Source organism: Podarcis liolepis, assembly GCF_965112155.1.
Source record: "Podarcis liolepis genome assembly, chromosome: 15".
Lineage (NCBI taxonomy): Eukaryota > Metazoa > Chordata > Lepidosauria > Squamata > Lacertidae > Podarcis > Podarcis liolepis.
In genome coordinates, this window is record NC_139566.1 from 2,931,414 (window position 1) to 2,958,140 (window position 26,727).

General features: G+C 50.3%; 1 protein-coding gene across 5 annotated transcripts; it reads left to right on the forward strand.

Moving 5' to 3' along the window:
- The first annotated feature begins 704 nt into the window (after positions 1 to 704).
- On the forward strand, positions 705 to 26,284 carry TDRKH (tudor and KH domain containing). Of its 5 annotated transcripts, none has more exons than XM_083477055.1 (14): positions 705 to 798; positions 4,144 to 4,286; positions 6,266 to 6,372; positions 7,512 to 7,701; positions 8,412 to 8,545; positions 9,606 to 9,918; positions 11,493 to 11,656; positions 13,079 to 13,260; positions 16,336 to 16,400; positions 18,461 to 18,612; positions 19,181 to 19,303; positions 20,490 to 20,586; positions 24,182 to 24,279; positions 24,627 to 26,284. In XM_083477055.1, the coding sequence occupies exons 2-13, from the start codon at positions 4,163 to 4,165 to the stop codon at positions 24,244 to 24,246; spliced, it is 1,716 nt and encodes a 571-aa protein (XP_083333181.1). In that variant the 5' UTR covers positions 705 to 798; positions 4,144 to 4,162; the 3' UTR covers positions 24,247 to 24,279; positions 24,627 to 26,284. The 5 variants fall into 5 exon arrangements, with proteins under 5 accessions (XP_083333181.1, XP_083333178.1, XP_083333180.1 ...); XM_083477052.1 differs by having other exon boundaries at positions 712 to 798; positions 22,330 to 24,279; XM_083477054.1 differs by having other exon boundaries at positions 754 to 3,243; positions 22,330 to 24,279.
- Positions 26,285 to 26,727: the final 443 nt, after the last annotated feature.

Sequence of the window (26,727 nt, forward strand, 5' to 3'; positions counted from 1 at the left end):
TATGTGTGTAACCATGGCAACCCCGTAGGCCCAATTTTTCCCCGCAGTGCATTATGGGAAGCCAGCAACGGCAGCCTCCTATGGGCGCAGTGCATCATGGGACCACTTCTGAGCCACCTGTGATGCCTAAAGTAGGCCCTAAACAGTTACACCTGCGCGAGAGGACGACGGTTAAGGCTCTCTTCCCGCCCCTCTCCCCCTCCCACCCTCGGGATTGGCTGCCGTCTGAACTTCTCCCTTGCCTATTGGTCGGCTTTTATATCCTCAGGCACCTATCCCCACCCTCGCTCACACCTCTACCCCTCGGGCGCTTTGCTTCTTCCTAATTGGCTGCTGCCACCTTTCTCCCTCCGCCCCCATAGTAACTACGCCCCCGCCTCCAGTTGCCTCAGAAACGCAGCACCGCTCTGCCTATTGGTCGAGGACTCGTTGGGAAGCTTGTGGGCGGGGCTTCTCCTCGCAACGCCCTCCGGCCCCTGGTGCCCAATGAAAATCTCCTCTCCTCCTCATGCGCCCAATTAGAATGGACTCCTCTCTTTACCCCCTCCCTCTCTGAGGGTAGCGTCGAATTAGAATGGTTCGTCCGTCCCGCCCCTCCCTCCCAGCATCTCGCCCAATGACAACTGTTTCTCCGCCCTCCGGCTATGGCCGCTCCCCTCGGCCAATGAGGGGCAAGGGGCGCGGCTAAGCAGCTGCTACGTAAGCGGGAGGGAGGCGCAGCCTGCGCTGGGCGTCGTCATTCTCATTTGTATTCCGGCGCGGAGGAGAGCGGAGGGCTGCGGGGAGGCGCTCTGGAAGGTCTCTGGGGGTGTCGTCGTGGGGAGGCCAGGGCCTCTGGTTTTGCTCATTTCACTGCCAGGTTTAATGTATTTTAACTAAAGGCAACGGGGAGGGCAAGCCTTGCATTGCATTATTTACAGGCACAGATTTTAATTTACATTTTCATTCATTTTCCCTACCAGGCTTCTATGATCTTCTCAGAGCACAGGTTTCTGCGTGGGCTTTATATATTTTATTACCTTAAAAAAAACCCACTGAGAGATTAGGATTCTCTGCAGATGTGATTTTTTTATATATAGCAAGCTAATGGGTTTTGCTTGGAGAAATGTGAAAGGGCAAGGTTTTCCATCTATATCTTATTTATTTACTTGCTAATAGGTCAGCTGGGAGAAATGGGAACGAACCAGGATTCTGCTCGAATTTCATTTACGTTTTTCCGCCTTATTACCAGGTTTAGATTATTATCTCGGATTAAAACCGGAGAGCAGGATTCTGTATGGGAGTATTCATTTTATTTTATTGTCAGGTTTATATGTCTTAACTGAGAGAAATAAGGGTGACAGGGTTCTCTTTGTGGGCTTTTATTTACTTTTACGTTCGTTTTCTTGTCGGGTGCATAGGATTTTCTCAGATAAAAACAGGTAGGCCAGGATTCTGTGTGAGTGTTACTTGCATTTTTAATTCATTTTATTACCAGGTTGATAAATTTTAAATGGAGAGAGAGAACCAAGGCCTTGTTTACATGTACTTTCAGTGTGTCTACTCTGAGTATTTCCTTCATCGCTTATCACACTAAGAATAGCAGAGGAACACACCATATATTTAAAGCACATGACTTCTTCCAAAGAATCCTGGGAACTGTAGTTTTCTTTTGACATAGTAAACCGCTCTTAACAAGCTAAGGTTCCCAGCAGTCCTTGCTGAAACTCAGGTGCTTTGTATAGTGTCAATATCCCCATGTGTGGGGTGGCTAAGATTCTGTGTGCATGTTGTCTATAATTTTAATTAATTTTATTGCCAAGTTAATATGTTTTACAGCAGATACCTATTGATTCGCAGAAGGGAGCCTGTTCCATAGGCTTTACAGAAAGGTCCATTGCTGGGAGATGACTCTCTTTACGCAGAGTGTAATTAATAGGTGCTATAAATTTTTTAAGTGTTTCGGGATACAAGCAACGTATCAGACGTTTTGAATAAAGTGGGACGCAAATATTTTCTAACCTATGAAAAAGAGCGCATCATTTTTCTTAAAAGCCCTACATTTTAATAATTACTTGCACCTAATTTTCTCCAAGAGAATACCCCTTTCCAAGAAGCCCCCCAAATAGCTACATTGAGGGGGTTTGCCAAAGCCCTCACAGGCTGTGGCTGAGAAGGGCTCTGTGTGGGGTTGGGGGGGGGGGAGTTGTGTGTTGCTGAGCAAAGAGCAAATTTCAGAAGGATAGAGATGTATGTCACGTATCTTGTGATTTCAACAAACGTTCCAAATGTTGGACCATGGCTTTTGCGTTGTTTTCAATCCCTCAGCTCTGGGGTCCTTTAAATAAAAAAGCAACAGCAGGCATTTGGGTTAATGTTTGCACAGAGGTTCAGAGCAATGGTGAGGCAGCAGCTGCAACCAGATGTTGCGGGGTTGCACCTCTCATCTGCAACTGATGGGAGCTGTGTCACCAGTATATGGAGTTCCCCTTTTGTGATGCAGCGGCTTGCATGTAAAAAAAAAACCAACCCCTTCCTTGCCTTGCTAAAACATTTCAGGGTGTTGGTGGTGACTCAGGGACACTGATGGGCAGAAGGTTTGGAGCATATAGAAGAAAACTGGCTGCTGTGTAGGGTGTGTCCTGAGCTGTGGAACTCACTGCCACCAGATGCCGCGAGTGCCACAGACTTGGATGGCTTTAAAAGGCCATCAAGCCAATTCACTGTGGAGGAGAAATAATCAAGACATTGGTCATGAAGGCTAGGCAAAATGTCCACGTTCAGAGTGCTCGATATGTGAATTCTGCTTGCTGGAATGAGGGGCAAAAACAGGGCTGTGTTTCACGCATTGCTTTTGCAGTTCCCAGGGTTATGTGGCCTGGCCATTGTGGGAGACAGAATTCAGTCCTTCATTCAAACCCTGCAGGGCTCTTTTGGTCTTTATGCTAGTTAGGAGTGGAACCTCCAGATACTGAGGCAGTATACCTGAGTGTTAGATGCTAGGGACATAGGAAGGAAGAAAGGAAGGCAATCCTCAACCCGTGTGTGTGAAGCTTCATGGGAACATGCTGCTGTGGGCAGGGAAAACCTGTGTTTCACCCTGAGGGCCACATTCCCCCTTTGGAAACCTTCCAAGGGCCGCTTGCCAGTGGTGGGCAGAACTGGGTACGGGAACTGATGTAACTGGTTTCTGCACCCACTCAAGATGACGCAATCCTTCATCCAGAGGCATGCTCAAGAGTTCAAGAGAACTTTAAAGTAAAGGTAAAGGGACCCCTGACCATTAGGTCCAGTCGTGGCCGACTCTGGGGTTGCGGCGCTCATCTCGCTTTATTGGCCGAGGGAGACGGCGTGCAGCTTCCGGGTCATGTGGCCAGCAGGACTAAGCGGCTTCTGGCGAACCAGAGCGGCGCACGGAAACGCCGTTTACCTTCCTGCCGGAGTGGTACCTATTTATCTACCTGCACTTTGACATGCTTTCGAACTGCTAGGTTGGCAGGAGCAGGGACCGAGCAGCAGGAGCTCACCCCGTCACGGGGATTCGAACCGCCGACCTTCTGATCGGCAAGCCCTAGGCTCTGTGGTGTAACCCACAGTGCCACCCCGTCCCTTCAAACTTTACAGCCAGGCAAAAGGCAGAAAACCCCGGGTGCAAAACAGGGCCATAGAAGGGTATGGCTTGGGGAAATTTATGAGGGCCGGATGCAGGGGTCCAGAGGGCTGTATTGGGTTCCCCAGGCCTGGTTAAATGGACTCTTGGCCTGTTCTGCCAGGAGTGGGTGGTGGAAGCCAGCCCTGAAAGCGCATTTCTGAAACCACATTGATTCACACACACCCTGGCTTGGCTCGGCCATCCTCTTTGAAACACAATACCTGGCACCTTCTCCGTTTCTTCCCTTCTCCGAGGTGGGGAGGGGAAACCTCCGCCCGGGACAGCAAGGTTGGCTGCAGGCGGCTCCAGGCAGCCGTCCAAACCCTTGAGAAGCAAAGTCATCTCTCAGGCGTCCGGCCGGGTTGCTTCCACTGTGGAGCTGCGGTCCCTGTCTGGCGGATCCCGTCTGCTGCTGCTGCTGCTTTGCTGCTGCTTCCCTGCGGGGCGATGTACTTAGTCGGCCTCTCCCGAGGGGAGATGCAGCTGAGGAAATTTTTCCCCTTCCCGTTTAGGGCACCTCCGGCAGGGGCCATGGCATCCGAGAAGGGCTCCTGGAGCAGTCTGACCACGCTGCAGAAGGTGGCTCTGGCGCTCGGGGTCCCTGCCAGCGGGGCGATTCTGTACATCCTGTACCGCCGCTACCGGGAGAACCAAGGTGGGTGTGCACCCTGGGCCGGAGGGAAGCGCGGCTGTGCGACTGGCATCTGCTGTGTGGGTGGCACTGGGCTGTGAACAATTGATCGCGCCTGCCTGCTGTACTCCTCTCCTGTCTGTGTGTGCTGCTCGTTCTGGGAAAGCTTCCAGAGCCGCTCCTGCCCTCGAGCGTTCGCTTGACACTTTCTGTCATTTCGTACGCACATCCCATATTGACATCTTTCCGCCCTTGGGCTCAGGCGGAGGGCCGGGTTGTTGGTGAAACCTGATGGGTGGGAAGCGGAGATTTTAAGTGCTTTTTTATTTTACATACATATACATTTACACAATACACATACACAACACGCTACCCAATTTTCATAACATAAAACATACCTACATTACACTATATAATACCTACCTATACTACACATATCAACACACCTACCCCACTCAGACACCCACCAAGTGACTTGACTTCCAGCCATTCTCATTACGCTACTTTATTTTTCCAACTAGCTTAAACGCATTTCATCATTTCTTTAATCTCTTCTTCTGTCTTGACTTTACTATCGTTTCACGCTAATCATTTTCTGGATTCACTCAGTATCTGTCAGAAATTCTACTTTTTCCACATAAATGTTGATGTATTCCTTAAAGATAGCCCACTCCTTATTCACTTTTTGTATCGTTTATCCTCCCTGTTAGTTTGGCAATATGGAAGTATTCCATCATTTTAGATAACCAGTCTGTTTTAGTTGGGACGCTGCTGCTTTTCCAATTTTTAGCAATCAACAACCTTGCCGCCGTAGTTGCATACAGAAATATTTATGTAAGCTTTTAAGTGCTTTTAGCCTATTCTTGCTTGGAAGTTGAGTCCAGCTATGTTCGGTGGAGCCTCCTGACTCGCCACATGGCACGTGTTGGGTCAGAACCAGGAATTCAAGGACCCCTTTTGAAATCCCGGCGAGAGCGCAGGCTGCTTGGGTGCTTGCTCTCTGCTCTTCCAACTTACTGGTGGTCTCCTCCCTCATCCCAGCAAGGAAAGTGCTGGGTCTCTATAGACAGGTTCATACAGAATTGGCGAGCTGGAAGGAACCCAAAGAGTCATTGCAATGCGTAAGAGTTTTTCTCCTCTCGAAAAGCACTGTGCTGTGTCAAGGAGATGCTGTGATGGCTTGCAACAGAGGGAAAGCGCAGCCGCCGTGTGAATTATTAACAGTACTGTACTAATAAAAATTGGCCGGGTTCACCGTTCCCCATCCTTATTTCCTACCCTGCTCCATGGGGGTAGCAGTGTTGGTCAAGAACATTATGGGAGCCCTTAATAATAATAATAAATTTTTATTTATACCCCGCCCTTCCCAGCCAGAGCCGGGCTCAGGGCGGCTAACACCAGTAAAATTACAATAAAAACATAATAGGGGGGGAAAGCAAATTTAAAATACAGGTGGATGAGGCCCATCCAGCCCACATCACAAGGGCCAACCTATAAACAGGCCCTCAAAAGCAAGAGCAACCCCCCGCCGTGGTTTATGTCCATATGCCTTGCTGCTTCCAACCATGGAGAACAGAGTATAACAGCCATGGCCAGCAGCCATTGAGAGAGAATTCCTCTAGTTCTATAATATCTTGAGAAGATCAGGCCAAAGGGAGACCTTCTAACCCCACAACCTGTTCTCACACTGGACGGCCAGATGCCCCCAAGGGAAACCCACAAGCAGGACCCCCAGCACATCTCCCCACTTGCTGTTCCCGGCAACGGGCATTCAGTGGCACCGTGCCTCCCGCAGCGGAGGTGGCACAGAGCCTTTGTGGCTAGTAGATGGGCAGGTCCCTGAGCTCTTGAGTGGGCAGGGAGGCCGGCCACCATCTCTTCCCTGGGGTGATGGCCTCACGGCTGCCGAGGAGAAACAGCTGCCTCAAAAATGGGGGGGGGGGTGTTTTGGGTCCTCATTGCCCTGTGTGTCTGTTGTCCTTCTCCCTGGCTGGGGCTTCCAGAGGAGCGGGTGACGTTTGTGGGCGAGGAGGAGCTCCAGGTGGAGATGAAGGTCCCGAAGGATGCCGTGAAGCTGCTCATCGGGCGCCACGGAGCCAATGTCAAGCAGGTAGGTTTGCTGACTCCTGGAGCCGTGTGAATTCGGCGCTGCCCTCAGCCCAACAGGGAGGGAGAAAACGGCGCCTAGGGTTTGACCCCAACACCTCTGGGTTAAGGCCAGGAGTCCCCAACCTGCTGCCCATGGGCAGGAAGTGGCCCACGGAGGCCGTTTAACTGGCCCACGAGCCACCCCCGAACCGAGCTGCCCGCTTGGCGAGTCCCTGCGAACTGTGCTAAACCGGCGGAGCAGGGACTCTCTTCCGCAGCCCCAGAAATCACTTCTGCACATGCCCAGACACCGGAAATCATGTCAGCACATGTGTGCGGTGCCGAAAATCGCTTCTGCGTACGCACGATTTTCAGCATCTGGGCATGCGCAGATGCGGTTTCCGGCGCTGTGCTGCTCCGGACCACAGAGGATCTCCGTGGTAGTGATCCAGCCCATGCCCAGTAAGCCTTGCTGACCCCTGGTTAAGGCCCTCGCCGGGTTACTGTTCCCCAGAGTTCCCCACAAAGGGGGGATCTGTAGTGGCAGGAAAGGGTAGCTATATGAGGGGAGCAGCGGGGGTTTCCTAACAGCTTGCTTAACTAACTGCAGCCCCCAGGATTCTTCTGAGGTGAGGCACGACTGCTTAAATTGGTATCGTGCTTTAAATGTTTGGTGTGAATGCAGCCTTCGTCTCTGCATCGCCTTGCAGAAATCAGGGAAGAGAATATCGGGACCAGGCTAGAATTATTTATTAAGGCTAGAATTAGTTACCCAAAGAATTCTGGGAGCTGTAGTTTCAGGGTGCTGAGAGTAGTCAGGAGGCGCGCCCTATTACACCTTCACAGAGCTGCAGTTCCCAGAGGGCTTTAAAAACCCCTCCGCCTTCTGGGAATCGTAGCTCTGGGAGGGAAATGGAGGAGTGTCCCCTAACAACTCATACCACTCTGAACAACCAACAGCTCCCAGAATCCTTTGAGGGAAGCGGCGATCGTTTAATCCTCACGCTGGTGTGATTGGGGCCTCTGCCGCCGTCTATAAAATTGGATGAGGCCCCCACCATAGAGGCTGCTGGGAACCGGGCACACTGCAACCCGGCCCGGCCATCCCTGTTTTGGAGATTGCTGAGGCTGAAGTGCCCCTGTCCCCTCTCTCCGCCGCAGCTGCGGAAGGAGACCCAGGCCCGCATTGACGTCGACGTGGAGGATTCTGGCGAGGAGCGCCTGATCCGCATCTGTGGCTCCGCCGTCCAGGTGTGCAAGGCCAAAGCCGCCATCCACCAGATCCTGGAGGAGAACATGGCCATGACGGAAAAGATCCTCGTGCCCCAGCGTGCCGTGGGGCGCATCATTGGTAATCCCTGTTCTGCGTCCTCTAAATCCCTCAAAACTTTCTTGCGCTTTGCTTTTTTTAAAAATATGCTTTTAATTAAGTTTTCATTTCATATACACAAACAAAATACACTGATATTTCATATCCTTTTATATCTATCTTTCTTTTCGCTCTACAGAGCATTGACTTCCCTCCCTCCCTTCCGTAGGTTTTCTTATTCCAATCTCTGATCCGCAGTTCCTTAGTAATATCTAAACCATGTCATAAGGTTTATTTCAGCCCTGCTAACGTCTTCAAATTTCTACAGTTCTCACTTATATAGTTAACAGGGCAAATATCTTGCAGCCCGTAGATTAGCTTCTTTGGGCCTATATAGTTTGTTGTTATTTATTTGGAGCATTTGGTGCCCTCTGCTTCAGGCATAAAGGCTCCAGGAGTGGTTTACATATGGTCAAAAGAAGACAATCTCTGAGCTTGCGATCTTTTTTTTTTTTTAAGGACAGCACACAAGGAAAGAGGAACTGGGAGGGTAGAGGAAAACAAAAGCCAACGCTCAGGCACCGATTTCTAAACAGCTGCTCTAATAACCAAATGAGCCTCCGGCGAAGCTGATGGAGGGAGCCTTCCTCTTCCAGTCTCTCCCAGTGCTGCAATGGAGGTCCCCTCAAGGGACGGTGGAAGGGACAGGACACGATCCTTGCAGTTTCTGCTAACCTTTTCTCGTCCCCCAGGCAGGGGCGGGGAGACAGTGCGAGCCATCCACCAGAGCACGGGGGCCAAGATCGATTGCGACCGCGAAGGGAGTTTTTCGCTCACCCGCCAGATCACGCTCTCCGGGACTCGCAAGGAGGTGCTGGCAGCTAAGGTGAGCCCCCCTGCTCTGCTCCCCAGCTGCCGGCATTGTTCTGTGAGGTTGTGGTGGGCGGCCCCAATTCAATCTTGCCATGTGCTGGGATCCTGGCCCCGAGGAGGCCTGCCTTACACCCTATGAAACCGCAGGCATAACCTCCTTTCTAAGCAGGGTGCCCAACCCCCCCCCCCTTCCAAAGAATCCTGGGAAGTGCAGTTTAAGGGTGCTGGGAGTTGTAGTTCTGTGAGGGTTAAACTACAGTTTTGGGATTCTAGAGGTAAATATGTGGTGTCTATGCCAGTTCTGTTTCAGGAAGTGGCGCTGTTGGATTTTTCGTTTTTATTGGGGGGGGGGCGAGAATCTTCTCTGTGAAACTCATTTCCTTTTTTATAATTATTTTTATTAGTTTTCAATAAGTGCAACTTATTTCCAAGGCTGGGTTATAGGGTTAAGCATGGCTGCTACTATACTAGGCTCCTTCTTCCTTTTTTTAAAAAGATGTTTGGTTCCTTATATGGCAGAGGTGAGAAAGTTTCATTCCCTCCTCTCCCTCTCTCATTCATTCTCTCTCTCTTTCTCTCTCTCTCTCACACATAATGATGATGATGATGATGATGAATAAATTATTATTTATACCCCACCCACCTGGCTGGGTTTCCCCAGCCAATCTGGGCGGCTTCCAACAAAAGATTAAAAATACATTAAAACCTCAGTCATTAAAAACTTCCCTAAACAGGGCTGCTTTCAGAGGTCAGATAGTTGTTTATTTCTTTGACATTTGGTGGGAGGGCTTTCCACAGGGCGGGTGCCACCACCGAGAAGGCCCTCTGCCTGGTTCCCTGTAACTTGGCTTCTCACAGGGAGGGAACTGCCAGAAGGCCCTCGGAGCTGGACCTTCTGATGGGCAAGTCCTAGGCCTCTTCAGGGGTGCGATTCCTTGGCCAGCCAGGCTGCAAGCTGAATCGGGACTCCTGAAATACGTTGGGAGCCAGTTCCGACTGCAGCCTGCCCTAGACAAAGGGAACTCGCACCCGGCCCATCAGCATCATTTGCTACTCTTCCAAATCTCCCGTAGAAACTGATCGCGGAGAAGGTTTTGGAGGATGAGGCCTTCCACAAGAAACTCTCGCACGCGGCTTTGGCCCGGTCCCAGCGGAAGCAGCCTCTGGGCACGAGGAAGGAGGACGCTGGCGGCAGCGGCGATCGAAGGGGAGATCTTCCTTGCACCGGAGAAGCTTTCCATCAGCCGCTGGGGACCCCATGCCAGGAAGGAGCCGCTGGGAAGTTCCCAGAATATCCCCCCGAGGAGCCACAGGAGCTGAGGAGCGAAGGCGGCTCCTCTGAGGAGTCCTTATCGGAAACCTCTTGCCTGAGCTATGCTTTTGAAGGTAAGTGGAACGAGGCAGCCTTTATATCTCTCTTTTTTAAAAAAATAATTTCCCCTTCCCCTCCTTTGCTGTTGTCCAGCAAGCCCATTCAGAGGTAGGCTCCTCTGGAGCTGGAGGTTCCATTTAATTATCAGCTGTTGGTCGGCTTCTCTGTCAGCTTGTCTGATCTCTTCCTCGAGGCTTTAGGTGCTGTCTTAAGATGGTGGCCAGCCCCATAGGTAGTGGCGCTGAGTTCATTCAGTTGTGGGGACTAGAAACCTTCCCCACACACAATATAATTTTTATCGCGTTTCCTTTTTTTTTTTTTTTTTTTTGCAAAGTAGCTTCAAATTAAAGAATCAGAAATCAGGAAGACCTAAATTTTAATAAGGAATGGGGGGAATTTATAACTTATCTCAAAGACCATTGTAAACAGTTGAAATCGTTGGATTGGAATATCGCTTGTAGTTTAATGGTGAATTTTGGATGCAATGTAGAGACAAAAGATTTGGATTATAGTTGTGCCTTGGAAGCCGAACGGAATCTGTTCCGGAAGTCTGTTCGGCTTCCAAAACATTCAAGAACCAAGGCATGGCTTCCGATTGGCTGCAGGAAGCTCCTGCAGCCAATCGGAAGCCCTGTTGGACGTCCGGCTTCCAAAAGAACGTTGGAAAACCGGAACACTCACTTCCGAGTTTGCAGCGTTCAGGAGCCAAAACGTTCAAGACGCAAGGCATTTGAGCGACTTCCGAGGTACAACAGTATTATAAAACAAGCAGGAGAAAATTATTAACGATAGGACCCACAAAGGGGAGGAGGGAATTCCAGAGATTCCTTTGAATCTTGTTTTTATGTTGTATGCTGGACATGTGACTAAAATTTTAGTCTGAAGAACCAAATAATTCCCCGCCCCCCCCCAAAAAAACTCCAGCAGTTACATTGTTTCATGTATTGACTTCCTGAGAATGATGGTGATGATTATATTTATATAACTGCCTAGTCCAGGCATAGGCAAAGTCAGCCCTCCAGACGTTTTGGGACTACAACTCCCATCATCCCTAGCTAACAGGACCCAGTGGTCAGTCTCAGAACATCTGGAGGGCCGAGTTTGCCTATGCCTAGCCTAGATGTTAGATTACTGTGCGTAGATATCTACAGCTGTAGAAGTGACTGTTACCTTTGACAATAAATGGTTGACTCTGCCGTGTGCTAACCCTCTTCCAGGAGGTAATCATGAGGACTAGTGCCTTTTGTTTTTTGGTAGGGTAGGTTGAAATACAGCTGCAATCTTATCTGATGCTGGGGCTCCTGCAGCGGCGCCATCGTTGGGGCGTTGTCTAGGGAGGAAGAGAATGGGGGGAGGGAAGCTATGAGTTAGACTCTGACCGCTCCAGCCATCCGCTTAGACTCTCAGCGGTTCGCAACCTGTGGGTCCCCAGATGTTGTTGGACTACAACTCCCATCATCCCTGAGCTCGGGCCTTGCTAGCTGGGGTGATGGGAGTTGTAGTCCAACAACATCTGGGGACCCACAGGAAAGGCTGGTTTAGAAAGAGGGCCGGTCTTCTCCTTACTTTCTGCCTCCCGGGTCTTCAGTCCCCAGCCCGGATTTCAGCTTCCACGCCAATGAGCACCTGGAGGTCTACGTCTCGGCCTCCGAGAGCCCGAACCACTTCTGGATCCAGATTATCGGCTCGCGCACCTTCCAGCTGGACAAGCTCACCCGCGAAATGACTCAGTACTACGACAGCGGCCTTTCGGTGAGGGTTTGTGCGGCGGGGGAGGCCCCTGGCGTGGGGGAGAGGAGGGCACCCCCTTCGTTCCCTCGCCCGCCCGGTCTGAACTCCGGGTCCTTTTGCAGTGCTAGTGTGTGGGTGTGCCTCTGTCCCTCATGTAGCCTTCTTAGACTTTACCGACTGGTGGGGTCTGCGTTGCTCCCAGGAGGGAGAAAGGAAGTCAAATGACACCAAGGTTGATTCAGAGAAAGAGTTTATTCTGCTCTCCGGATAGCAGAAAGCACTTGTGTGGTCAGTTCACAGCAAGTCCAAAGAAATGAGAGATTCCATTCAGTACAGTGGTGCCCCGCAAGACGAACACCTCGCGAGACGAAAAACTCGCAAGACGAAAGGTTTTTTCATTTTCGAATTGCTTTGCAAGACGAATTTCCCTATGGGCTTGCTTCGCAAAACGAAGCTTGCCCCCGCACCCCGGACCTCTTTTGAAACAAGGGGCGGCGGGGAGAAGATCGCTTCTCCCCGTTGCCAGCTCCGCAATCTCCGGGGACAGAGGGGAAGGCGTGCGCACGCCTTCCCCTCTGTCCCCGGACCCCTTTTGAACCAATGGGCGGCAACGGAGAGAAGCGATCTTCTCCCCTCTGCCCCTTGCTTCAAAAGAGGGGACAGAGGGGAAAGCGCATGCGCGCCTTCCCCTCTCTCCCCGGACCCCTTTTGAACCAAGGGGCGGCAACGGGGAGAAGCGATTCTCCCCGCTGCCCCTTCCCTTGCTTTAAAACAGGTCCGGGGGCAGAGGGGAAGGCCCGTGGCGCTTCCCCTCTGTCCCCGGACGGTCTCCGTAGGAACGCATTGATTGATTTTCAATGCATTCCTATGGGAAACCGTGCTTCGCACGACGAAAAACTCGCAAGAAGAAAAAACTTGCGGAACAAATTAATTTCGTCTTGCGAGGCACCACTGTATATATATCCTCCAGGCACCCTCTCCCCCCTTCCCCAGGAATCCAGCCACATAAGCTTATACACGTAAGTTGACTTCACAGATGTTCCTGCTGCTGTACTCTTGACCATAAAAGGGTGTTACTGTTCCTGTTCCTGTATTCCTTATCTTGGGGTAAGAAGGGCACCAACTCTCAGAGCACTCCTGGAGCCGTTCCCGGGTGGCTGACAAGGTCTGTGCGTCAGTGTGGTCAGGATGTAAGATAAGACCCAGATGTGTCAACCCTGCTCCACTTTGGAACTGACAAGGCCATTCATTAGGCGTCACGGACTGATAGAGGAGAGAGCTCTGTTTATACAGCTGGGTTCCTGTTATACATTTGCTCTAGAGCTCAAGTTGATGGTTTTTAGCTCATGCACCCTTGGAGAAGGGAGAATGGGATTTTGGGGCCTGTTTCAGACTGACTGCACAGTCAGATTTTAGATTTGGGAAACCCATTCCTTCACTCAGGCTCCCCAGCCGGAACCCCTGAAGGTGAACGTGGGGGACATTGTGGCCGCCCCGTACCCCGAAGACCGCGCCTGGTACAGGGCCAGAGTTCTCGGCACCTTGGGCAATGGAAACATGGACCTCTACTACGTGGACTTTGGTGACAACGGAGAGGCTCCTTTGGAGAAGCTGCAGCCGTTACGGTGAGGGAGGAAAGAGGCTGACACCTCTAATCTGCGTCCCGATTCCTGGGTGTTCGGATGCTCCTTTAAAAAAAGAGGATTTACCGTAATTTTCGCTCCGTAACACGCAGTTTTTTCCTCCTAGAAAGTAAGGGGAAATGTCTGTGCGTGTTATGGAGCAAATGCCTAAGATGGCGGGGGAATCTGCTGCAGTTGTGAGCAGTCCGTGGCTTGCTTTGAAACAGCAAAGCGGGTGTAAGCGGCTCCTGTCAGCAAGCCGAGCTGGGGAGGAGGGAGAGAAGCAGAGTGGGGTTGGCTGCTTTAAAACAACCCCGTGCTCTCTGTCCCTGCCTGCAGTTTTTTGCTGTCCGATTTTGGATTAGCCACTGTAGGGGCTGTGTGTGTGTGTGTGTGTGTGTGTGCGTGCTTGAGCTATCGTTCTCCTCCTGCTTCCCGTTCACTCTCCCAGCGCCCTGGCGCTCTCCTGCGACTTTAGGATTGATACTCTGTGTGTCTGTGTGTGTGTGAGGGATTGTTCTCCTTCTCTTGCTTCCCGTTCACTCCCCCAACGCCCCTGCGACTTTAGGGCGACTTTAGCATGGATCCACATGGATCCTCAGGATTTTTGCATTGGGCTACCCCAAACTCACCGTCAGATCACATGTCTGTGGCCACAGCATGAACCACAAAAATCATTCATCCATTGTTTCGTTTAGAATATTTTTTTCTTGTTTCCCTCTTCTAAAAACTATGTGCGTGTTATGGTCTGGTACGTGTTATAGAGTGAAAAATACGGTAATCAACTAACCTGTTGGATATTAAGAACTGCATTCATTTCTGTGGCTTCATTCATTCATTTCAGGCTTCCTCAACCTCAGCCCTCCAGATGTTTTTGGCTTACAACTCCGATGATCCCTAGCTAGCAGGACCAGTGGTCAGGGATGATGGGAATTGTAGTCTCAAAAGATCTGGAGGGCCGAGGTTGAGGAAGCCGTGGTGTAAGGCATTGTTATCCTTCTGTTTAGGCTCCCCAGAGCAGGTTGTGAAAACCCGACCGCAAGAGACATCCACCCCGCGCATTTAACGCACCCTTGCACCACTTTGAACATGAAATTTATTACGGTCAGAGACCATCTTGAGAAACACAAATGGAACTACAATCCCAATAGCAAAACAAACATTTAAAACAATCTACAACAATGGATTTTAAGTTTAAAAGTGGGATAGGCATATCAAAAAAGACCCCTGACCATAAGGTTCGGTCGTGGCCGACTCTGGGGTTGCGGCGCTCATCTCATTTTACTGGTTGAGGGAGCCGGCGTACAGCTTTTCCGGGTCATGTGCCCAGCATGACTAAGCCGCTTCTGGCGAACCAGAGCAGTGCATGGAAACGCCATTTACCTTCCCGCTGAGTGATACCTATTTATCTACCTGCACTTTGACGTGCTTTCGAACTGCTAAGTTGGCAGGAGCAGGGACCGAGCAACGGGAGCTCACCCCGTCGCGGGGATTCAAACTGCTGACCTTCTGATCGGCAAGTCCTAGGCTCTGTGGTTTAACCCACAGTGCCACCCGTGTCCCAGCGATAGGCATAAAAACTTTAAAATAGACTACCTTAGAGAAATGATCCAAAGTCGCCCGTGGATCCGGGTTTGGGAATTTTCTTAACAAACTAGATTGAACTGGGGGGTGGTCTGCACCTACCAATCTGTGTGCAGAATCTGGCGACAATTTGGGTCGTCTTGTGGCCTTTGCCTAACAGGAGAAGATCAAATTTTTGCTTTACCGGGAGGTCAGCAAGCCTCACCAGCAGGGGGTCAATGGTTTCTCTATGTGTCTCAACCCTTGCACCACTTTTAAGAATTGTGCCTTTCCCCCTAAGGAACCTGGGGGCTGTAGCTTGTTAAAGGTGTTGTTCTGTGTTGGGGTCCCCCTAACGACACTGGGCACCCTTTGCAAACCGCAGTTCCCGGGAGGAACCGGGACGGGTCTGGAGAGCGTTTTAAACGTCTGGTGTGGATGCATTTGCGGCCAGACATCTGTAGCCTGAAAAGGAGGAGAAACGGGAGGGGAGGGGAGGGAAGAGGAAGAAGGCAAGCTCAGACCCCGGTTCTCAAGGGGAAACGATTCCAGGTAGCCTGATGGAACGGCTGCTGCGAGGTGACTGGTCTGTCTGTGTCAAAAGCCAGATTGGCATCTCTTGGGAGCCCAGCGGGGAGGAATTTCTCCTCCCCTAGTGCCAGCAGTGGCAATTTTAATCTGAAATCTTAGCCGCAGTGCTTCACCCGGAGCTCAGAAACTGCTTGTGCTAATGGAATTCCCTGGTGGCTAAGTATTGGAAAGGGAATCAGTTACCCACTAGGGGAGAGTGGTTATGTAAGCTTTCAGAATATTTAGAATTAGCCAAATTGGCAGATATAACAAGACAAAAACCAAAAAGTGAAGTGAAAAAGGAACTGGAGTGTCTAAATGAATACCTTAAAAGCCAAGGTTCGAGGACAGAAATCTGGCTGAGTCTGGAACAACCTTGTGAAGTGAAAGGATAAGAAAGAGGGATTTATATCTAGATGCTAGGATAGACATGATCAGGAAAACAGGAATACACAATGAGAGATAAAGGAGGTGCTGTGGGATTGGTGGAAGTCAGTGTCTAACTTGTAAGATAGATTTGTGTGGTTTTTTTGTTTTTGAATGTTGGTTTTTGTGTTTTTTGTACTGTTATTTTTTGATATTTTTCCTGTTGTGGTTGTTGTTTGGAAAATACTAATAAAATGTATTTTAAAAAATTTTTAAATGGAATTCCCTGTCGCAAAATGCGCCTGGAGCAATGGGAGTTTCGACCGCTGCCTTTGTGGCAGCGGCAGCCAGTCCTTTGACAGGCTGTGCGTTTAGCCTCCCCCCCCCCTCTCTCAGCACCCCCAAAGCAAGTGAAACTGGTCCCCTTCTGAAGGTTTAAGTCCTTTCCCCGCTGCTGTTGGCTCTTTTAAAACCGTGTGTCGAGGTGTCTGGGAGGGTTCTTGTTCCCTGGAAGTAAGCATAAGCCCCTGTTTAAGGCCATGGTGGTTAAGACCTATTCCCCGTCTTCTCTTCTCCCAGGAGTGACTTCCTCAGCCTCCCCTTCCAAGCGATAGAATGTGGCCTTGCCGGAATCGCTCCAGCGGGTGAGTTGCATGCTCAGGAACCACCAGCTTGAGTCTTCGTAGGCTCAGGCACATCCACAGAGGATAAGAAACCTAGAGACTCCAGCGGCTGCATAATGTCATAGCGAGGCTCCTCACGGGGTCCCTGCCATGGGAGCATATTCACCCAGTGCTTTTCTAGCAGTGCGGGCTCCCGGTGGAGTACAGGGTCAGGTTTAAGGCGCTGGTTTTGACCTTTAAAGCCCTATGCGACCTAGGACTCTTGCACCTACGGCACCGCCTCTCCTGGTCTTCCCCACAGAGGACCTTAAGGTCCACAAATAACAACATTTTGGAGGTCCCAAGTCGCAAGGTGGTTAGATTGGTCTCAACTAGGGCCAGGGCCTTTTCAGTACTGGCCCCGACGTGGTGGAACGCTCTGTCACAAGACACTAGGGCCCTGCGGGACTTTGACATCTTTGCGCAGGGCCTGCAAGACAGAGCTGTTCCACCTGGCCTTTGGTTTGGACTCAGTCTGACCCTTATGGTCTTGATTTATGGGCTACTTTTAAAATGAGGCTATATTTTAAATTGTATTTTAACCTGTATTTTAAATTGGTTCCCCCCACTTCCCCCCCCCATTATGTTTTTACTGTGCTTTTATTGATGTTAGCCGCCCTGAGCCCGGCTCTGGCTGGGGAGAGCGGGGTATAAATAAAATTTATTATTATTATCATTATTATTATTAAAGGCCACCAAAGCCTACTAGCCGCAATGTTCTCCCTCCACTCTCAGAGGTGAATCGCTTCTGAAAACCAGGCGCTGGGAATCGCAAGTGGGGAGCGTTGCTGCCACGCCTGGGTCCTGTTTGCGGGATTCCCAGAAGAGGCAACTGTTTGGCTGCTGTAAGAACAGAGTGCTGGATTGGGTGGGCCTGATCCAGCTCAGATGCTCTTATGTTCTTAAACAAGTCGCCCTGCAAAGCAGGCCATGGAACCAGGATATACAGGTGAAACTCGAAAAATTAGAATATCGTGGAAAAGTTCATTGATTTCAATAATGCAACTTTAAAAGGCGAAACTAATATATGAGATAGACTCATGACATGCAAAGCGAGATATGTCAAGCCTTTATTTGTTATAATTGTGATGATTATGGGGTACAGCTGATGAAAACCCCAAATTAACAATCTCAGAAAATTAGAATATTAAAAGAAATCAGCAAAACAAGGATTCCAAATAGAGCAATATTGGACCTCTGAGAAGTAGAAGCATGCATAAGTACTCAGTACTTGGTTTGGGCCCCTTTTGCATCAATTACTGCCTGAATGCGGCATGGCATAGATGCTATCAGCCTGTGGCACTGCTGAGGTGTTATGGAAGACCAGGATGCTTCAGTAGCAGCCTTTAGCTTGTAAGCTGAATTACTGAAATAAATGAACTTTTCCACGATATTCTAATTTTTCGAGTTTCACCGGCAACATGCTGGTGATAAAGACAAGTCCAGTCCACCCTACTAAAAGGTGTCGCTGCCCCTAGGAAGTGACAGTCGGAACTGTTAGCCGATAAAGATCTACAAATTACATGCCTGGTAGTCAGATTTGCTCTGGCAGCTAAGAAGCTCCATTCCAGCTCCGTTGCTGCTTTCTTCCGTTCTGTTGATGCTTTCTAATTTTAAAACTTTATGCTGCAAATTTTTAATGCTGTAAAATTTCATAGGCTATGCTGTGTGATTTCAGAAGGAAGCCTTGCTCTTGCCCTCTGCTGTTTGTTGTAAAGGCCTCCGGCTATACACTTTTTTAAGCCAATAAAAACACTAAAAGTTAAGCAGCGCAGGAGAAGGAAACTTGATTGCCAAAGGCCTGAATTAAAAGGCCGCAGACTGGCAAGGACGGTGCCAGGCACATCTCCCTGAGCAGAGCATTCCTAGGGCGCGAGGGTCCCACCACCAATAATGCCCCGCTCTCGTGTTGCCACCCTCCACGCACCGCTTGGTTTGGGGGCGCACAGTTTTAATCTGGCAGGGATCCCCCTTCCAGGGGAGATGCGCTTAGGATGGGGCTGCTTGACCTTGATGTCTTTTTGCTTCCGTGTCTTGAACAGGAGAGTCTTGGTCCGAAGCCGCGTTGGACGAGTTTGACCGCCTCACACACTGCGCCAAGTGGAAGCCGGTGCTGGCGAAGATCTCCAGCTACCTGCCTGCTGGGAGCAGCACCTGGCCTCACGTCAGATTGTACAATACCACCAGCGGGCAGGTAGGGCACGGTTTGTGTGGCGCCATTCCGTGGTTTGAGCGTTAAGATCTTGTAAAGGTAAAGGGGCCCCTGACCATTAGGTCTAGACGTGACTGACTCTGGGGTTGCGGTGCTCAATCTCGCTTTATTGGCCGAGGGATCCGGCATACAGCTTCCGGGTCATGTGGCCAGCAGGACTAAGCCGCTTCTGGCGAACCAGAGCAGCACACAGAAACGCCGTTTACCTTCCCGCCGGAGCGGCACCTATTTATCTACTTGTACTTTGACGTGTTTTCAAACTGCTAGGCAGGCAGGAGCAGGGACTGAGCAACGGGAGCTCACCCCGTCGCGGGGATTCGAACTGCCGACCTTCTGATCGGCAAGTCCTAGGCTCAGTGGTTTATCCCACAGCACCACCCGCGTCCCTGTTAAGAACTTACAACAACTAAAAATCTCGGCCCAATATGGATGTACAGCCCAGGTTCGCTAGCACCCTATTTAACAGGCAAGGAGAATCGAGTTTGGTCAGGGGTGGGGAGCTGGGTCCTTCACACAAACCACGAGCCCCTCTTTCCCCTTCTGATTTCAGGACATCGACGTCGGTGCAGAGCTGGTGCGGCTGGGCTACGCGGTGCAGTGCCTGCAGGATGGAGACGGCGGGGCTGGAGATGGGCCTGATCCGTTAGACAAAGGTGCCCAGCACAGAAGCTTGGTGAGTAATGGGGTCGGTTGATGTGCCCTCCCTTGCTTTGAATAGGCTGGACCAGTGGCTCTGGGCTGTGGCCCGGCTCCAAATACTGGGAAACAAGATCCTAGTCCTCATGATTGCAGCCGAAAGTTTTGCTGTTGGGCTCTGGGTTCCAGGCAGGCTACCAAAGTGATAAGACCACAAGATTTTAGTCCTTAGGATGGCAGCTGAAACTCTTGCTTGAAACGGGGAGTGGGTGGGTGGGGCAGGACGTTGGGGGGGTGACGTTTGCTGCGTCCCAAAGTCTTTTCTCTCTCTTTTTTTAAAAAAATATTTATTGGTTTTCACATATTACATTACAATACAGATGTACCAAAGCCAACACCATTTCCTCTTCATCTCCCCATACATTTACATTTTCTCAATCCATCATATTATTCTTTTCTCTTTCCTCCCACTTCCCTCCACCTCCACTCGATTTCCTCCACATTATACAATTTACAATAATCTTTGCATTCTGCAGTCTTCTCAAATCATCTATATATTCTCTATTATCATCTGTTATCTTTCCTTACTAATTTTTCTTCCATCCAGTACTTCACATTTTAATCTAGGCATATTAGCATATATATATATATTTAGCAATATCTTGCCATATATTCATCAAAACATTTCCACTCCTTTTTAAATTTTTGATTCGACTGATTTCTTATTAGAGCAGTTAATTATGCCAAAATTAAATATTCCTTTAGTTTACAAATCCATTCCTCGTTTGTGACTTCCACCTGTTCTGCATCCCAGAGTCTTGGCTTTGTCCATCCACGATGGCCTTGCTCTGTCTCCACGTTCAGAGGCAGGAACCCTTCTGAATACTGGTTGGTGGAGGGGGCAGAGGGTTATTGCACTCTCGTTCTGCTCGCAAAGAGGTGTCTCATCGGCCACTGTGAGAACAGGATGCCGGACTCCTGAGCCATTGGCCTTACCCAGCAGGCTGTTTTTATGAGACGTTTTGACATCGCAGGGGGTTGGTCTAGATGGCCGCCTGGGTCCCTTCCAACTCTACAACTCTATATGGCTTTATGAATCTGGAAGAAGCACCAAACTCTGGGGGGGGGGGGGAGAGGGGAGGGAGAGAGACAGGAAGAAGCTGCCAGGGCCAAACGTTTTCTCATTCTGCATGTGCCTTGACATCCCTTGTGTCGGCCCCTAGGGAGACACGACGGGGGTGTCCCTGGAGAGCCTTCTCTCAGACACACAGAAGACCCCCGACGAGATGCCCCTCACTTTGTCCTGCCTCAGCCTTTCCGGTAAGCTCCTCTGTCCCGCCACGTGGGTTTGTGCACCGGTGTGCCCTGGTCACTTCCAAAAACAGGAACGCGAGGACACCGGAAGCCGCCTAAAGCTGACTTCTGGGCGCTTGTTCTGTGAGTCCCATTCAGGCTTTCCAAGTACACACACAGCTCTGCCAGTCCCTGCTTTTGCACTCAAGCCTCATCAGTTCCCAAACAAAACCGTTTTCAGCAGGTGCAGAAAAGAGCACAGCGAAGGCGCCTCAATAGGCAGGGAGTTCCCATGATGGATTCTTATAAACGTGGAGCGGAGGCTTTATTTTATTGACTAAAAATAGCACCTTGAACCTGGCCAGGTAGCAAATCAGCAACCGGTGTATTCGCTACTGACATTTATATCCAAGTTTCTCAAAATGACATTCAACGTTCTTCCTCTATCCTTTTTATCCCCACAACAAAGTAGGTTTGTCCGAGAGACGGTGACACCCAGCCAAATTTCTATCCCTAGTGGGGATGTGAGCCCTGGCCTAACCCACTAACCGTTAAGCCACACTTCCATTATATATAAATAAATCGCACCACCATTTTCTTTTGTCATGGCCGCAATAAGGATGAACATCTCTGGACAGTAGTTTTCCTATCAAATCTTCTGCGCTATGGGGAGAGTCATTTATATTTTTCTCAGTATTCAGCTCAATAATTGCGCTAACGCAGGGGTCGGTGTGACTCCCCTTCCCTCTCCCCCCCAAAAAAACTCCAATGTGTGTTTCTTGTTGCCCCCAAATCTGCTCCTGCAGTCTGGGGGGAACTCAGGACCATTCAGGAGAGAGGAAGAAAGTTCTGGAACAATTTTATTATGTTGCATTGAATGCAACCCCTTCTCTATCCTGCACCTTGAATAACTCCTGACACAGTGTAAATGGAGTATGTTGGGGTTTTGTTTTTTTACAGAGGGAATTAAAGCAAGAGACAGGCTTTGGCCGATTCCCTTAGAAAGTGTCCTGTCTCCAGCTTTGAGTCTTAGCAGCCCTTTGCGAAGGACGGCTGCTTCCGGTGCGTGTTTAACGGTGCCAGGTTCAAGGAGTTACTACTAGTGAATAAAGCCCTGAACAACTCGGCACCAGTCTTCCCACGAGATAGCCTTACCCCATGGGTGCCCTGGCAGAATCGGCACTTCTACAAGTGCCATCTACCACCCATTCCGCCCTTGGAAGAACTCAACATTTTAGCGTGGCAGCAGCTGCACTTTGGAACTCGCTGCCGATTGAGAAGCGAAGCGCCTTCGCTGTCCTCTTTTTTTGCCACCTGCTGAAAAACACGTGCGTTTAGACAAGCTCTTGTTTTTACTATGTATTTTGTGGGGTTTTTTATATTGTATTTTTATGTTGTGAACCGCCCAGGGCAGTACGCAAGTTATTATTTTTTATTATTACTTATTGAATTTATATACCGCCCTTTACCAGGGCAGTTCACAGAATAAAACCAAGATAGAAAACCACAAAATACATAATAAAAATAAAACCAATAGCTCCCCCCTATATTTTAATACTTATTTTATGAATATTAAAAGCATACTGGGAAGTTGATGCGAGTTTTAATCTGTCTTTAAGTCTTATTTTTTAAAAAAGCTTTTCGGAATTCTTAAGATTGTTTCATACCAGTCCAGTAATCTTTTTTTTTTTTTGAAAACCGCATTGAGGTTTTTTGCAACCAGGCAGTGTATGTCTTTTCTGTGTGTGAAATGAACTCAGCCCTTTTCAGATGAGCCTGTTGAAGGACCTCGGGACGAGACGGAGCCCCCCCACTGCTTGGCATCCACCCTGGAAGGTCTCCCCCCCTCGCTGGAGTCCCTGCAGATCTCCCTCCCCTTTGCCACCCCTTCGGAGGGTTTCCCCTCCACCCCTCGCCCCTGTGAAATAGGGGGCGGCAGGGGGCGCTCCGATTCGAACCCGCCTCCAGAAACGCCTGCTCAGGCAGAGGCGGCGATGGAGTTGACCCCTCTGCCGGACGTTGAGCTGTGGGCGGCCAAAGCGGAACAGGCGTCTACCCCCAGCGGTCTTGGCCAACCCGGAGAGGGGGCCTTGTCCCCCTGGCTCTCGAGCGAAGGCTCCCCCAGCGTGGAGGACCTGTCAATCAGCCAGGCGGACAGCAGCACCTACTCTCCCCGGGGCTACTTCTACTACCTCTCCTCGTCCGGGGACACTTGCGATTCCTCGGTCTTCTACTGCAAAGGGTCCCCCCCTCTCGACGACGAGTCTAGTGGCATGTCCCGCAGCCCCTCCAGCCCCGTTTCTGAAGGCAGCGGGAGGGAAGGTACGGTCGTCTCCGCTTGAAGCGGCACTCCTGGAGGTGTCGAAGGGGGAGCACTGCGCTTGAGCCGGGGGCCACTGGGCACACTGCCTGCCACACACGGGGTGCCAGCTTTGGTTGCCTTGATCACCTCTGCTTTGGGACGGCGGTTGTGTTCTGGAGAGCTCTGGGGGTGGAGGGGAAACATCCCTAGGTAAGACACCGTGGGGGCCCCACCAGACTTTAAGTGTCAGCCCTTTTATTCAGAACCATGAGGACTGGGACCTTAGGTATTTGGGGGAAAGCCGCTACTTTTTATGCGTAATTGACTTTCATTTAAGTTGGTTGACCCCTGAAGGCTAATGGGAGCCATCGAGACTGGAAGTTGACACATGACCTCCTGTTAGGATTCTTGCTCCGTGTTTGCAGTTCTGGGATTGTTTTATATCACATGACGGTGTGTGTTTTCCTTCCACAGTGTGGGAAGTGACGGAGACAGGATGTTTCGGTATTGCTGTGTTCCTTGATGTGGGACTATTGTCCTTTGTTCTTTTTCTTTGCTGTCTGATGAGAAAGAGGAAAGGAATTAAGGCAGAATGCTCCAAGTGTATTATATGTAAATAATTAGCCAAAATGCTGTGCTGCTGAGTCTGTTACGCAAACTGCTAATACTCTGCAGGATCCTTAAGCATGTTAATTCCACTTGGTATCAGCCGCTGTGATGTTCGGGCTGGAGAAAGCTTTTGAAGCTCCCAAACAACCAGCCAGGAGGGAGAGAACATGCCAGTCAGGCATGTGCCTCTACCAGGGTCCTACACGCGAGTAGCATGATCCCAACACCTCCTTCAGCTTTTCCCGGATCTACCGTACTCTGTGAAAGGGACCTTTCCACAGGCTATAGATTTCTTTTATGAGTTGCTGAGCTATTGCCTTGTCCTCAGCATCTTGGAAAAGCCGCCCGTTTTATATGTGATCAGCTAAAAATGACAAGCGTGGTTGCCTGCCCTCTTTGTTGCCCATTGCAGCAGCACCCACTCATACCCACGGGGGCCGCTTTGCTGAAAGATCTCCCATCCTCTGGTAGCACCGGGCACAGTAAGACTAAACAGCACGGGTCTCCAAGTTGGTGGTTGTCGGGCTCAAATCCCGGGTTTCATCCTGTGCTTCCTGTGGGGTTTAACGCACTCGCTCGAAGGGGCTTGCACTCCTGGGGTGCTTTCTGAGCATATCTATACTCCCTGTGGCACATTATCACTGTTAATGGTAGCGCGAAACCCCCAGCAAACCTTGTCCTAACACTCACTTTTTCCCAACCTCTCTGCAGAAGTTGCCTCCGTCTCAGAGGCTGGTGAGCTCCTTCCATTGGACAGTGGCTCCTTGACCCCTTGAGCTGCGCAAGTGGGGAGCCCCGATGTGAAGCGGGTGAGTTCCTGGGGTGCTGAGTCCGTGGGAGGCCCTTCCTGAGAGAGGAAGGATCATGAGCGAGCAAGAACCTCGGTGCCCAGTCGATTGGCCTGATCCAGGAGGCTCTTCCCAAGTTCTTGCCTGCTCACTTTTGAGGGGCTTTAAATTTGCACACTTAACATTTCTATGTACCTGGCAAGTCTCCGAAACTTGGAGAAACCATTCGGGGAGAAAGGGGCAGCTGCTGTGCTGGGAAAAGGCTTGGCACGAAGGCAGCTGATTTGGGTATCAGAAGGAACGGGTGGCAGCTGTTTGTAAATCATGGGGAATTTGATCTCTCCTCTTGTCCCCACTTTTGCTTCCAGATTTTCTGCCTGGGATTGAGCAGCACAGGGAATCGCCTGTTCCTCCAGCTTTGCTCAGTGACTCAGGAACATCCCGACTTCTTGACCGGCCGGGGGAAGTTGACACTTTGAGCGTGTCACCACGTCCAAGGGGAAGGGGACACCTGTTGGCTATAGCCGCGAAGAGCCTTACTTTTTTTAAAAAAAGACTTTTGCTCCTTCTCAAAGCTTGCAAAACTGTAAGACTTCGGCAGGCCCAGAGCTGTGTTTTATTCCGCGTGGTCACGGCTTTCCCAAAGGGGTTTCCGAGAAGGATCCGCATGTGCTGCTGTTGTTTATTTGCAAAGTTTTGTTAGCGCCGTTGCGGTGAAGGGTCAAGCGCTCCGTTGAGGATCTTGCCAATGCACAGGTGCCCACCTGTGGGTTGAGACTCTGTCCTCTTGATCTTCGGCCGGTACTAGCAGCTGGGAGGCGAGCACAGCTACTAGAGTCATTGTCTTTTTTTCTGCGGGTCAGCTGGCCTCAGCAGAGGAACGTTGCAAACCTTATTCTAAGTTCTGTTGGCTTCGCTAACTGTGCCTCTTTCCTCTGTCGCAGGGTGGGTAGGGAACCAACTGCAGCGACCTTCGTTCATCCGGTCTCTGTGGGTCACGTGTTTCCAGGGCCGTACCATTTTTCGGCTTGCCGGGGGGGGGTGAATGCTCCCACCACACCCAGTCCAGATTCAATGCCTCCTTATCATATTGCGGAGCGGGCAGAGGAGTTCTCTCCTAGCGTTGTTGTTGCATTTGAAATGGAGGGGATTGTCCGCAAAAGGCTCTCCTATCCCCCAGCCATATCCTTAAATAGTACAGCCCAGCAGGATTGCATCAGGTGACTTTTGTTGCATGTGCTGATGGGCTGCAAGACCATCGATTAGGCCAAGCTCAAAGGAGGCAAACCATCGTTAGGATGACAGGCTGAACGACAGCCGTCCTCTCACAAGGGTGGTTGTAAATGGCAGTGGCGATGGGCAGCTTGACGTTTCAGATATGGGAAGGGGTCAGGGAGGGAGGCTGAGGCCAGCTTAGAGCAGGTGGTGAGAACCTGTGCCTCCAAATGTTGCCGGACTACAACACCCATCATCCATGGCCACTGGCGTGGATGATGGGAATTGTAGTCCGGCAACCTCTAGAGGCACAGAGGTGTCCCATGCCTGATCTAGAGGGTAGTTAGGAGCGGCAACCTGCCTCGGGCCATTTTGGCCCGGGGGGGGGGGTGAGAGAAGGGGTGCCCTCAACATCTAGCCCTACTGTGACACAAGTCTTAAAAACCTTAGGTTGAGCTCCATTCTTTTGTTGTTAAAGTGGGATTGGCCTTTTCTCCGAAGCAAGAAGATTGTGTTGTCCAAAAGAGCCCTCATTGCCTTCTGCTCCCAATAGGTGAGGGGGGTTTGGCCATTATTATTTTTAAAAAGCATCCTAGTTTTGGACATGGTGGGAGTTTTCATGTGTAAGTCTGGGGGGGACAGACAAGACGGGGCGTCACACGTAAAAGTTGGAAGCTCCTTTGGCTCTGTGTCCACCTCGTCCCCCCACAAACAAAATGCAGTGTTTGAACTCAATGTGCGTTACATGCATTATTACATTGATTCTTGTTTTCCTCTCTAAATAAAGGCTCGTTTTTGGATTGTTCTCAAATTCTTGTCAGGAAGAAACCAGTGCTGAGCACGGCGCATAGGTAAACCATGGGATTGCCTCACAAGCAGGGCGTATGGAGGGCTTTAAAAGAGGTTTAGACAAATGGGTGGAGGATAGTAGTAGTAGTAGTAATAATAATAATAATAATATTTATACCCCGCCCGTCTGGCTGGGTTTCCCCAGCCACTCTGGGCAGCTTCCAACAGAATATTAAAATACAATAACCTATTAAACATTAAAAGCTTCCCTAAACAAGGCTGCCTTCAGATGTCTTCTAAAAGTCTGGTAGTAGTTTATTTCCTTGACATCTGGTGGGAGGGTGTTCCACAGGGCGGGTGCCACCACCGAGAAGGCCCTCTGCTTGGTTCCCTGTAACTTGGCTTCTCGCAGTGAGGGAACCACCAGAAGGCCCTCGGAGCTGGACCTCAACTGACCCTCCTCAT